The sequence below is a fragment of the Lissotriton vulgaris genome, chromosome 10 (assembly GCF_964263255.1).
Source record: "Lissotriton vulgaris chromosome 10, aLisVul1.2, whole genome shotgun sequence".
NCBI classification, from domain to species: Eukaryota; Metazoa; Chordata; class Amphibia; order Caudata; family Salamandridae; genus Lissotriton; species Lissotriton vulgaris.
Window position 1 is genome coordinate 823,672,686 of NC_141698.1, and position 12,689 is coordinate 823,685,374.

Below are 12,689 nucleotides of genomic sequence, written 5' to 3' on the forward strand. Positions count from 1 at the left end.
GAAAGAAAGGGCCATAGAGCCAGGAAATTAGGTAAATGCATCTATGCACCGCTGTATAAATCACAGCTGATTAATGAATTCATTTTAAGCATGCCGTATGATTGAAATTGCTGCTTTTTAACAAATGGCATCCGGTCCTCCTTGGCTCTTTTATATAGTATTTTATTTATTATCTGTGTAGGTTGAATCTCCTCATGAATTATGTTTGCACTCTATATGTACGATGGATATGAATAACAATACACAATAAAGAAAAAAAGGAAATAAAAATAGCTTTCCTTCTGTATTGAGATGGCTGACCTTGGAGGTCCTCTTGCAATGCATATAGTGGGAAACTATAGAAATCTGGTGGTGGGTATGGGCCACATATCGGTCGAAAGAAATACTGACTGGTGAACTATTTGATCCCTGACCCCAATTCAGAACCATACAAGTTTTGGGAGGGATGCAGGGAGTATGAACTGGTAGGGAGACAATGCCACTACCTCAGGAAGTAGGAAACCCCATGGGACCCTAAGGGCCAGTCGTAGGGGTACACTCTTACATTTGTTTTTCTTTGATGAATGCCTGGGTGCTGTTGCTAAACAGAGGAGCACCCTTACAGGGTTCCAGATAATCCTCAATGTGTGGACTAAGATTTCATCCAGTCATACTTGAAATGGGTGAAAGTGTGTGGAATGAACTGGGAAGAGCCTCACTTTGTGGATTAAAATTCAGCTGTCTTTCATAAAAGTGTGCAAATTTATGAACTAGTTATAGCAAATCTCTTGAACCTAGTCAACAAGTATCCTTTGTGTATTTTCAATTTACAGAATTTGACATCCTTTATCTCAGCCTTGTGCCAATTTATATTTTGTAGCACTAGACCCAAATATATTTTCAGTGGCATAGGTATACATGGCAAATAATGAAAACCATGCCCTACTCATGTCTGTTTCATACCGTAATAGTCGTAAAGAGCGAGAGCGACCCCTGACCCTCCTGGTAGGTCGCTCCCCCTCAACGCAACTCTGCCTGTGTGCCCTTGCCCCTGCTGCCGCTGCTAAAGACTCGCTGTGCCCATCCGTTTTCTTTTCTTTCTGTGTCACTCGTTTTTCCCCTCCTTTGTGCCCCGTTTTCCTTTCTGTGCCACTCGTTTTCTCCCTCCTTTGGGGCCCGTTTTTTCTGCTTTGTGCCACTGTCTCCCCCTCTTTTCTGCCCCGTTTTTCTTTCTGTGTGACTCGTTTTTCCCCCTCCTTTGTGCCCCGTTTTCTCTGCTCTGTGCCACAGTTTCCCTCTCTTTTTTGCCCCGTTTTTCTTCTGTGTTTTCTGGACAAGGGAAAACCCAAAAGGAATAGCACTAGGGTCCTTGGGCAGTAATCTATTGTACAAGACAGAGGACCCTAGTTATTTAGGATCATACAAAGGAATAGACATATACTGAATAGTATATAACCTCTGTCCAGCCGGACAGGATTTTATTATTTAGATTTGTTATAATAGTTCAGGTATCTCAACATTTATACAAAAGTGGGCACAGAAACATTAAGTCATGTTTGTCTTAGAATTATTTTGCATATGTCACATAACCACTGGAAGGGCTGAGGGATTTTTAGGCTAATGTTTCTGTCCTGAAGATGATGCATGTATCTTTGAATTGCATCGAAACGTCGTCGACTCTAAAAGCACCATATGTTGTTTTGAATTCAAAGAAATGTCGTTAACAATGGGTTGCTCAAAATGAATCTCAGTCTGTTTTATTAAGTAACAGTGCAGACCGCCTTGTGCGTTTTTTACATAAAACCCTGTCACCTGTTTTGTCTTCTTTCCTGTGGGTCACAGGTTGTGCCCACTTTTGTATAAATGTTGAGATACCTGAACTATTATAACAAATCTAAATAATAAAATCCTGTCCGGCTGGACAGAGGTTATATACTATTCAGTATATGTCTATTCCTTTGTATGATCCTAAATAACTAGGGTCCTCTGTCTTGTACAATACCGTTTTTCTTCTGGGTCACTAGTTTTTCCCCCTCCTTTGTGCCCCATTTTCTCTGCTCTGTACCACTGTTTCCCCCTTTTTTCTGCCCCGTTTTTTTTTCTGTGCCACTCGTTCTCCCCATCGGTGTGCCCCCTGCGGCCCGCCCCTCTGCCCACTCGCTGCTCCCGCCTCCCAGCTGCTCCTCCCTATCACCTTTTCATATATGCCGGACGCTGTGCGGTCGCGCTGTTGGCGCGCCAAAGGCGCCTGGACCGCGCCCAGTGCCAGTACCCCTGACCCCCGCGAACGCCACAACACCAGACTCGGATACAACGCCAGCACCCTCCATGCACTCAACGCCGGCCGAGCCTCCAGCTGCTTCCAGGCCACCCCGAAACGCACCCACTGACTTTTCTCCTGCCGCACCTGCATCTTCACCTGCGACAGAACCACCAAACCACCAAGGACCAGATGCAAACACCTCCGCTACATACTCCTAAACACCCGCTCTGCATGCAAACACACCGTCAAGCTCTGGGACCTCCACCCCAGACGTTGCCTTCTTGACCGAGACCTGGTGGAACGACTCCTCGGTGCCCGACATCGCCATAGCCATCCCGGATGGCTACAAAATCACCCGCAGGGATTACGCCAACGAAATCGGAGGAGGAATAGCCATCGTCCACAAGCCCACCCTCAAGGTCGCCACCCATGCAGACGACACCCTCAACACCACCGAACACCTGCACTTCCTGATCCACACCGACCCCAACACCACCCTCAGAGGAACACTCATCTACAGACCCCCCGGATCCCGGGCTCAGTTCAGCGACTCCGTCGCCGACCTCGCCAGCACCCACGCACTCGCCTCCATGGACTACATCCTCCTCAGGGACCTGAACTTCCACCTCGAGAACAACAACAACACCAACTACACCACCCTGATCGACAACCGTGCCAACTTTGGCCTCAGACAACTCGTCACCGCACCTACCCTTGCTGCCGGCCACACGCTGGACCCCGTCTTCTCCACAGGCACCCACGTCGCCTTTGACCACACCACCGAACTCCACTGGACCGACCCCCTCTGCATCCATTTCACCTTCAAGAAACTAACCACACACCACCGCACCCAACAGCTGCCTCGCCGCTGCTGGAGCAAAGTCACCGAAGACCAGCTGTTCACCACCCTCACCCAGAACCCACCCACCGACCTCACCAACCCAGACACCACAGTCCGCGACCTCAGACAGTGTATCGACGACTGTGCCATCACCCTCACCCCGCTCAAGAGACCCTCCAACAGCCACACCAGCAAGAGAGCCACCTGGTTCACAGACGAACTCCAGGCCTCCAAACGTGCATGAAGATATGGCTCCACAAACGCACACCGGACAACCACGCAGCCCACAAGGACGCCACCTGCAGACATCACCACCTCATCAGATTAGCCAAGAGATCCTCCTTCAAAGACCGCCTGGATAACAACGCACACAACAGCAAAGAGCTCTTCAGCATCGTAAAGGAACTCTCCAACCCCAGCGCCAACACCAACGACATCCTGCCCTCACAAGAACTGTGCAACTCACTAGCCATCTTCTTCCACCGCAAGATCACTGACATTCACAACAGCTTCAACACCACAATTGCCCCGACAGTTGCACCACAACTCCACCTCCCCTGTGAACACCACCAGAGCCAACCACCTGACCTCCTGGTCCAACGTCAACGAAGACGAGACACGCAAGTTCATGACCTCCATCCACTCAGGATCTCCATCAGACCCGTGCCCACACCATGTATTCAACAAAGCAGACCCAGCCATCGCACCCCAACTGCCAAAGGTCATCAACATTTCCTTCGAAAGAGCGACATTCCCGGAAAGCTGGAAGCACGCCGTAATCAACGCCCTCCTCAAGAAGCCCAAGGCGGACCTCAAGTACTTCCGGCCCATCTCCCTGCTCCCGTTCCCGGCGAATGTTATCGAGAAAATAGTCAACATGCAATTGGCCCGCCACCTCGAAGACAACGACATCTTGGACTCATCCTAGTCCGGATTCAGATGAAACCACAGCACCGAGACAGCCCTCATTGCCGCCACAGACGACATCAGGCACCAACTAGACTACAGCGAAACATCAGCCCTCATCCTCCTGGACCTGTCAGCCGCCTTCGACACAGTCTGCCATCACACTCTAAAGACACGCCTCCTAGAAGCTGGAATTCAAGAGAATGCCCTTGACTGGACCACGTCCTTCCTCTCCTCGTCCGCCCCCCACCCTTCCGATCTGAAGCCACCGACAACATCTGCGGCGTCCCCCAGGGCTCATCCCTTGCCCGACGCTGTTCAACATCTACATGGCCCCCCTCGCACAAGTGGCCCGCCATCACGACCTCAACATCATCTCCTATGCCGACGACACCCAGCTCATCCTCTCCCTCACCAAGGACCCACACACCACCAAAACCAACCTACACAAGGGAAAGAAAGCCGTCGCCGAATGGATGAGGAGCAAGACAGAGGTCCTCATCCTTCGACCCACCCCCTCAGCCTGGTACGACTCCTGGTGGCCGACCACACTGGGAACAGCACCGACACCCACCGACCATGCACGCAACCTAGGATTTATCCTTGACTCCTCCCTCTCCATGTCTAAACAAGTCAACGCCGTCTCCTCCTCCTGCTACAACACCCTCCGCATGCTCCGCAGGATCTACAAGTGGATCCCGACCGAAACAAGAAGAAGGGTGACACAGGCCCTTGTCAGCAGCAGACTGGACTATGGCAACGCACTATGCAGGAATCCCAGCCAAACACCTACGACGACTACAACGCATCCAAAACGCCTCCGCCCGACTGATCGTCAACGTCCCCCGCCGCAGCCACATCACCCCCCACCTAAGACACCTACACTTGCTCCCCGTCGACAGTAGGATCACCTTCAAGCTCCTCACGCACGCACACAAAGCACTCCACAACGCCGGACCAGCCTACCTGAACAGCAGACTCAGCTTCTACAACCCCACCCGCCAGCTCCACTCCACCAGCCTCGCCGCTGTCTCCCGCATCCAACGAACGACCTCCGGTGGCAGATCCTTCTCCTACCTCGCCACCAAGACCTGGAACACTCTCCCTACCACCTACGGCAGACCCAAGACCTACTCGCCTTCAGAAGACTCCTCAAAATCTGGCTCTTTGAGCAGTAGTGGCAACCCCCTCCCTTCAGCGCCTTGAGACCCTCATGGGTAAGTAGCGCGCTTTACAAGTACTCTGATTGATTGATTGATTGATTGATTAAATAAAGGCCAGCAACCCAATATTTGAGCCAATTCTTCGTGTTTACTTATAGATAAAACATCAATCAGTACATTCCCTGTATTTTCTAACTTTCTGATTATTTTTACAGCTGATGGAAGCCCTTACACATGGTGGATTGGGAGAGGCAATGAGAAGCATACTTACTGGGGAGGCTCTGGGCCTGGTATTCAGAAATGTGCTTGTGGCATTGAACGGAACTGCACCGACGCAAAGTATTATTGCAACTGTGATGCAGACCAGAAACAGTGGTAAGTTACTTTTTAGGAGCAATGAAAATACCTTAAAATATTGCATGATATTTTATGCTTGGAACTTGTAGATAGGATACTTGCAACTGATGTCACTGTTGAAAGAAACAAGTGTAATGTCCCCTGGGACCTTAGGAAACTGATAAGTAGGTTGACATTTGGAATGGCTAGCTGGAGTTGTAGATTGAGACCAAGCCCATGTGTGCTTTGTTTGGGGTGGGGAAATGAATGCAACATTGTTCAAACCTCATAGATTGCCAACCAGATGATGCAATTGTGACCATCCCAGACACTGGCAGATGCAAAATCCCATTTAAACTCGTAGTCTAGGAAGTACAATGTCCCTGAGCTGCTAGAGTGCTTCTGCTTCTTCGGGGTGGAAATTACAGGTCTGAGTCACCTTTCTGATTGGGATTTATGTAAAAATGTTTGCAGCAACAAAAAAATGCTTGGAAAAGTCAGAGTCCTCAATTATCTAGATATTGGGGCTGGTGGGGGTTCCACAATCAAAACATCTGTCTTCAAGCTGATTAGAATGAGCGAATGTATCTATGTATATAATTTAATTGCAAGGAAATATCAGGTTACATCAGGTAATGAAGGACTTCCAGTAGCTGCAGCAAAGACTGATACTCTCTGGGAACCACTCTACAAGCACAACACTCCTTGCTTCAATTCAGGAGACATCTTAAAACCTGTCTGTCCCTTTTCTAACCTTCAAGTACATTGTACTTTGCATTCCATCTCTGTCCTCTGTTGGTGCCAAGAAGCTCAAGCATTTGTGTTTCTAAAAAATATGCAACACCAATAACGTTCTCATGCATCCCGCCCTTGCGCAATCTCTTAAGAGTCATAAATGCTCAGATGGCAAACATTGAATCAGGGTTGAAGCCGCTTTGTGACATTTTCAGGTATACTGTCACCTTCCTAATAATAGCATATGTATGGAAATCCAGACGGTTGGGTGTAATGACCTCAATAACAGATGCCTATAAATTTTGAAGAGGAGAGAGGAGTGCATGGTTCTCTTTTGGACTAGGCAGAGAATCAAAGGCAAGAAAATCATCCATTTCACCTGCTGGACCATGTGTAGCAGGAATGGCCTACATGATTGCACGGAAGATCTTTTTATCAGATCCATTTGACTAGCCGTAGTTGTACAATGGCATACAAAACCCAATCAATAAGATATATTAGCGCCCCACCATTACCCGGCTAGATGCGCCTTTGCTCAAAACGTTCAAGTGTCACAATGAAAAAAGGAGCCCCTCATGTCCTTCCTGAGGCGCTCTTCTGTGGTAGAAAGTTGCACGCCCCTTGTGTTATTTGCTGTGGTCTTTCCTGTGCCCAGTTACCTTAGGGCTGCCCTGTGACCGCCCTATGCATCAATCAAACAATGACTGTATGAGGTGATAGAAGAAGAACATAAATTACAAACACAGCTTAAAGCAAGCGTAAACACAGCAACAAGAGAAGGTAGTATGGGATTCCCAGATTCAAAGGTTAAAAGAGGATTATTCATCACACACCGCCCCCTTTTCACCAACAAAGGCTGTAAAAACACCATAAAGATATTTTTGGCCATAGATCCGCATTTATAGCCAAAAATACCATATTCACTCATGCAAGGAATTCACTAAAGGATTCTGGCAGTCATAAATGCATTTACTACTGTGGACGTATTTACCACGAGTGCAGAGATGTTTGAAGTAGTAGATTCCACACAATGGATGGGAAGTAGGCATTGCAAGGTGTGATCAGCCATGTCAGTTTGTGAACACCAACAAACAGAAACATTTGTGGGCATTTACAAACTCCAAACTGACCACTTCCCACCATGAAAATCGTCAGAATGGTACAATAACTAAGGGATATATTGGAAGGGTAACTGATCATTCCCTCATTTAGTGTGGGCTTAGAGGAAAAGGCTTTGTGCATTGTGAAAACGTTTTCTCCACGTAGAAAAAAAAGAAATACAAATATGCATTTGCCCAGAGTCCTTCATTCTTTCTTTCTTTTGTTGAAATATACACTTGGAGATTTCCATACAGTAGAAGTAGGCATCTATGGTATTTGACAAACGACATTCCTATTAGGGTATCTGGTGCACCTTTCCAAATGTGCTTCTGTGAATTGTTTCAAATGAAAAAAACATAAACATAAAAGTACGTTCAGGAGAAGATGTAAATCGCCACCCATATTTGTTGACATGTTCTCATGAATGATGCCAACAGCAATTACTTAGAACCGCAGTTTGTGTGGTACTGGGTGCAGCAGCCCTTGGGACCAAGATCGCTGGACATGCCCAAGGACTGTTGGAGGGCTCTATCACCCTTAGTGCTGGCATCTTGGAAACGTCTTCCTTGATGCTGGCTTTGACCTTGTCAGTCAACCTGTAGATCTTGTATTTCACAGGTGAATTATCCCCAGATTCTACACCATTGGTACACCAATGAGTGACTCCTCTGGTCAAGGAAAACAGAGAGGCAAATTGTCCCAGCAACTTGTTCCAGGGTCAGTGTTGGGGAGAGGTTCACACCCTCCACAGACCCATCCTGCTCCTGGGCAGACAGGACGCCAGGAAGAGGCTCACTCTCCTCTTCCATTCCATCATCTGTTGCCAAGAACACGGTCAATTTAGACCTCTCAAAGCGTGGTTTGAGGCGGTTCACATGTAGGACCCCCAAAGGATTCCTGGGAGTCTGCATATCCACCTGGTAGTTGTTGGAAATGGCCCTTTTTGCAGGGTTATCCCTAAACATTTAGCTTTTTCCTCCTATTTTTCCTGACCTGTGGGTGTTGGTTTTAGGATTCTGGGCACTTTACCACTGCTAATCAGTGCTAAAGTGCATATGCTCTTTGTATAAAATGTGTTATGGATTGGTATTCCCATGATTGGCTATGTGATTTATCTGTCAGTCCCTAGTAAAGTGCACTGCGAGTGCCAGGGCCTATCAATAAAATGCTGTTGGTGGGCTGCAGCACTGGATTGTGCCACCCACGTAAATACCCAGTAAAGTGTAACTCTGGCCTGCCATTGCAGAGCCTGTGCGCAGCCTGGAGCTGCAATGTCGACTTGGCAAGTGCACACACTTGCAAGTCCTTAAACCTTCCCTTTTCTACATGTGAGTCGCCCCTCTGGTAGGCCCAACATACCCCCATGGGCAGGGTGCATCGTATGTGAAAGGTGTGTGGCATGTCCTGATAGTGGATTACAACCTACTTACAGTGTAAAGCAGGAGGGCAATCGACGAACGAAATAACCTTAAGTATTGCCCGGCGATGTCGCCTCTAATCCCACAAAAATATGAATCAATGAAGAGGCAGGCGCTGGAGACCGGAAGGCAGGAAACAAAGGTTTATTCTCTCCGGAGGAGAACACATCAGATCAGACCAACAGGGAATCTTCTCGAGGTGCTCTACTTGCATCTCTGAGGCCTGGCCTCTTATAGACGCATTTATGGCAGGAAGACATTCTTTATTACAATAAAGGCACTTTGAAGTATGAAAGACATCCCCAGAATCTTCCGCTTCGGACCCGTTCCCACACACCCTTACAGCGAGAATCCCCTCCCCAATCATAATACAGGATCGTCATCAAACGACAGGAACAGCAGGGCATTCCGACGATTCCCGGAATGTGTGTGGTGTGAAGGATCTCATGGGGTGGGGGGGGGGCCTTGATCTACTGTAACTCCTTTGAATAGGGGCGATTCTTTACAGTTGGGGCCATAAACTGCATCCTCAGGGCTAGGTGATAGCCTGGGACCGGCCTGGACAATAGGACACGGAGGAAGAGGGGTGTTAGAGGGTACGACAGTGAATAGGAAGAAAGGGAGGTGTCGGGCAGGCACGGGGTGTGATTCCCAGGGAAGAGCAGCGCAGATGGAGGGGGTTTTATGGCCCATGCATGAGAGAGAGAGAGAGAGCGGGGGTGACCAGTGCGTGGGGGAGATGCTTGCGAGGGTGGGGAGCCGTACTGAGGATCGGCGGCGTGCAGAGAGTGGGTCTGACCAAGGCATCTAAAATGGCTGCCGTGCACGACAAAAGAGTGGCATTGGGAAAAAGGCAAGATGGCGCAGACAATGTTTATCAATACGAATTAATTTTCCACAGTCCTCCCTTTTAACATTTCTCGCCAACTTGTTAGTTCGGGTCGATCCCCATAATGCCACGTATTTCTGCATCGTACAAAGCTTTCATGTGTTCGGTCTGTAAGTCCAAAGTCTTTGGGCAAACGCAATTTGAGAATAATGAACACAGAGGAGGTAAACATTGGATACCCAAGCAACACCCGCATAGCACCACAATCGGAATTAGAATGAATGTGAACAACCTCCACCCCCAGGCTTTCAATGAGTCCCAGAACGAACTCCCAAGCGACCATCCTTCTTGTTCTTGGTGTACTTCCGAGGAGAGTCTATGGAGGTGTTCGATGGCCTTGTAAACAGAAGGTGAATTGTCTGGCATGTAGGTGCAACAGCTGGACCCAATGATGTGGCATGCTCCTCCTCGGTCTGCCAGAACTACGTCTAGAACGAGGTGGTTCTGAAGAGCCACCAGGCGGACTGCCTGAAGCTCTGCGGTGTTATTGGCCAAGATGCCGGCTGTAATTTTCATAGTGGTTTCAACTGCCTGGGTCAAATGTCGGATGGCACAGCTGTTCGCCATCGGACCCGAGAATGGCACAAGTCCCTTTGCGGCATCCAAGAACTGTGCTCCGGTAGAGTCGGCCTGGTCGATGTCCCTTGCACGCTTTTGCCGGTGGTGGCTTGCCGGGGCCACATACGTAGGTGGAAGAATGAAGGCAATGTAGCATGTGCCCCCCCAACCTCTGGGGAGCCAGGTGTATGCTTTGGTGCCGCAAACAAAGTACATATTTGGAGAAGTAACAAAGGAGGGAGGGTTGGATGAATCCAGTGTTCTGGTGATGGTGCAGGCGCTGTGACCCACCAGTTGCGTTCCCAGGCCTTCGATGCATACAAGGCCCGAGACGTTGACGACAGACAGGGCCACAGTCAGGGTGGCGGCTGTTCGTTTCCGGAGGTAGGAGAAAGTGGGTCTGGCTGGGTTATGGAACACCTGCATTTCCACTCGCTCTTTGGCAGGGATGTCCATGTGAATAGAGGCACCAGAGGTCAGAGGGCAAAAAGGAGTAGCGGTTCGCCCAGTCTTGTTCAGGCATACCCCGTGGTAGAAATGCGAAACCGTTCTTTCTGAAGTGGCATTGTCTTTAAAGCTTTCTTGCAGAAGGATCAGCCAGGCAAGACAGGAGCCGGGGATGGAGAAAGGCGAAGGAATGAATGGGATGGAGTGTCCGGTTGCATGAGGCAGCAGCCCGCAGATCCAGCAGTTAGTGGCATTAGCAGCAAGGTTGTGTTGGTGCAGCAGCTGTACAAAGGAGTTATTCCAGAACTCCCTGCGCCTTTCTCGGAGCTGTGGTGAAAGGGCAATCAGGAAGTGTTCCTTGGTAGTTGCCGGCAGTTCAGTGGAGAGCAACGTCTTGTGAGCGGGTGTGCTTTCTTCGATAATCCAGAAGGTTGTCACGAGGAGGAGGCAAAAGAGAAGGGTAATGAAAATGGCTATAGTCTTTGAGCTGTGCAGCTTGTCGGTCTTTGGGTTTCGGTAGGTCATCTTTGGCTATCTGGTTGCTTCCATTATCTTCAGAGTGCTCGGTAGCGGGCAGAACCACCGACTTCCTCTGACTTCTCTTCAGGCAACCTTGAGTGTGTTAGGCTACCGTTCTGAGATTTTACCTAGTCAGTGGTCTGCTTTGCCGAAGCTCCTCCCTTTTTACGTAGGTTGTACCCTTTTCTGGACGGCACGGTGGGATCGGGAAACTTTGCCAGTTCGAGTGCTTCTGTGTCAGTATAACAGCTCAATGATGGTTTGTCTTTTGTCAGGAGCTCTTCTTGAGTCGCGATGTCTTCTTCCGTCGTCAGGGTTGATGGGACGCGTTTACAATGGTGCGCATGCACCCAGTGACGCTTGCCTTCCACTCGAAGGGCCGTCCGTGTGGTGATTAGGACTTGCCAGGGGCCCGTCCACCGAGGTTCCAAGCTCCTGGCACGCTGGAAGTTGCGGATCAAGACGTGATCCCCTGGGCGAATGTCGTGTCCTGGGCCCCTGGAAGCGTCTGGGATGGCTTGCAGCACCTGCTGATGAATGACAGTTACGGTTTTAGTGAGGGTGTACAGATAGTCAGACATTAGGACGTCTGGGACGTCATGGATCGAGGTTGGCCTAGGCACGGCCCAAATGTTCATTGGTCGCCCGAATACTACTTCGTAGGGGGTCAAGTGGTGCTTAGTGGGAGTGGAACGCATTGATAGCAATGCCAATGGGAGGGCATCAGGCCACTTCAGTCCGGTGGAGGCAACAATCTTAGAGATTTTTAGCTTGAGTGTGGCGTTGTGTCGCTCGACCAGGCCTGCAGACTGGGGGTGGAAGACTGCGTGAAATTTCTGTTTTACACCCAACCCTTTCAGGATAAGTTGGATAACTTCAGCTATGAAGTGGGGGCCGTTGTCACTCCATAGAATCCGACAAAGGCCATATCGGGGGAAAAACTCTTTTAACAGGATTTTGGCAGTGGTCATGGCAGTGTTGTCGCGTGTGGGATAGGCCTCCACCCATTTGCTGAAGGCGCACACGACAACAAGGACGTACTTCAAACCCAGGCAACGTTCTAGCTGAATGTAGTCCATCTGTAGGACTTCAAAGGGATGATCGGGGACCCCGAACCCACCCCGAGGGACAACAGTTCCTTTCCCTGGGTTGTGTTGTAAGCAGATTAAGCATTAATGAACTAGGCGTCTAGCAGAGTCGGGAATCTTGTTGTTGTGCCAGACTCGGGTGATGAGTTCAATCATGGGGGCAGATCCTATGTGTGCTGGGGAGTGTGCCATAGTCAGTATGCGGATCAAGTAGGAATTGGGTAGCAGCCATTTGTTCGTGTCCTTTGTCAGCCAGCAGCCTTCATCATCTTTCAGTCCCACCCGTGCCCATTCAGTCAGTTCTTGGGGGGAACAGGCCATCTGTATGTCCCTAATGTGTTCTCTAGCGTCCTTCCATTTCTCAGTCTGTGACCTAGTCACGTACATGCGTGTGGTCGTCCTATTCTCGGCTGTGGTCCGAGCTGTGATGTCAGCTAGTGCGTTCC

General features: G+C 49.4%; 1 protein-coding gene across 1 annotated transcript in view; it reads left to right on the forward strand.

Annotated features, from left to right (window-relative positions):
- Positions 1-12,689, forward strand: part of CNTNAP2 (contactin associated protein 2) — a 2,542,823-nt gene that overhangs the window by 2,296,537 nt on the left and 233,597 nt on the right. Inside the window, exon 14 of the mRNA XM_086939829.1 lies at positions 5,368-5,527. Coding sequence (XP_086795955.1) covers positions 5,368-5,527 — 160 coding nt within the window. The remainder of the gene's footprint in view (positions 1-5,367; positions 5,528-12,689) is intronic.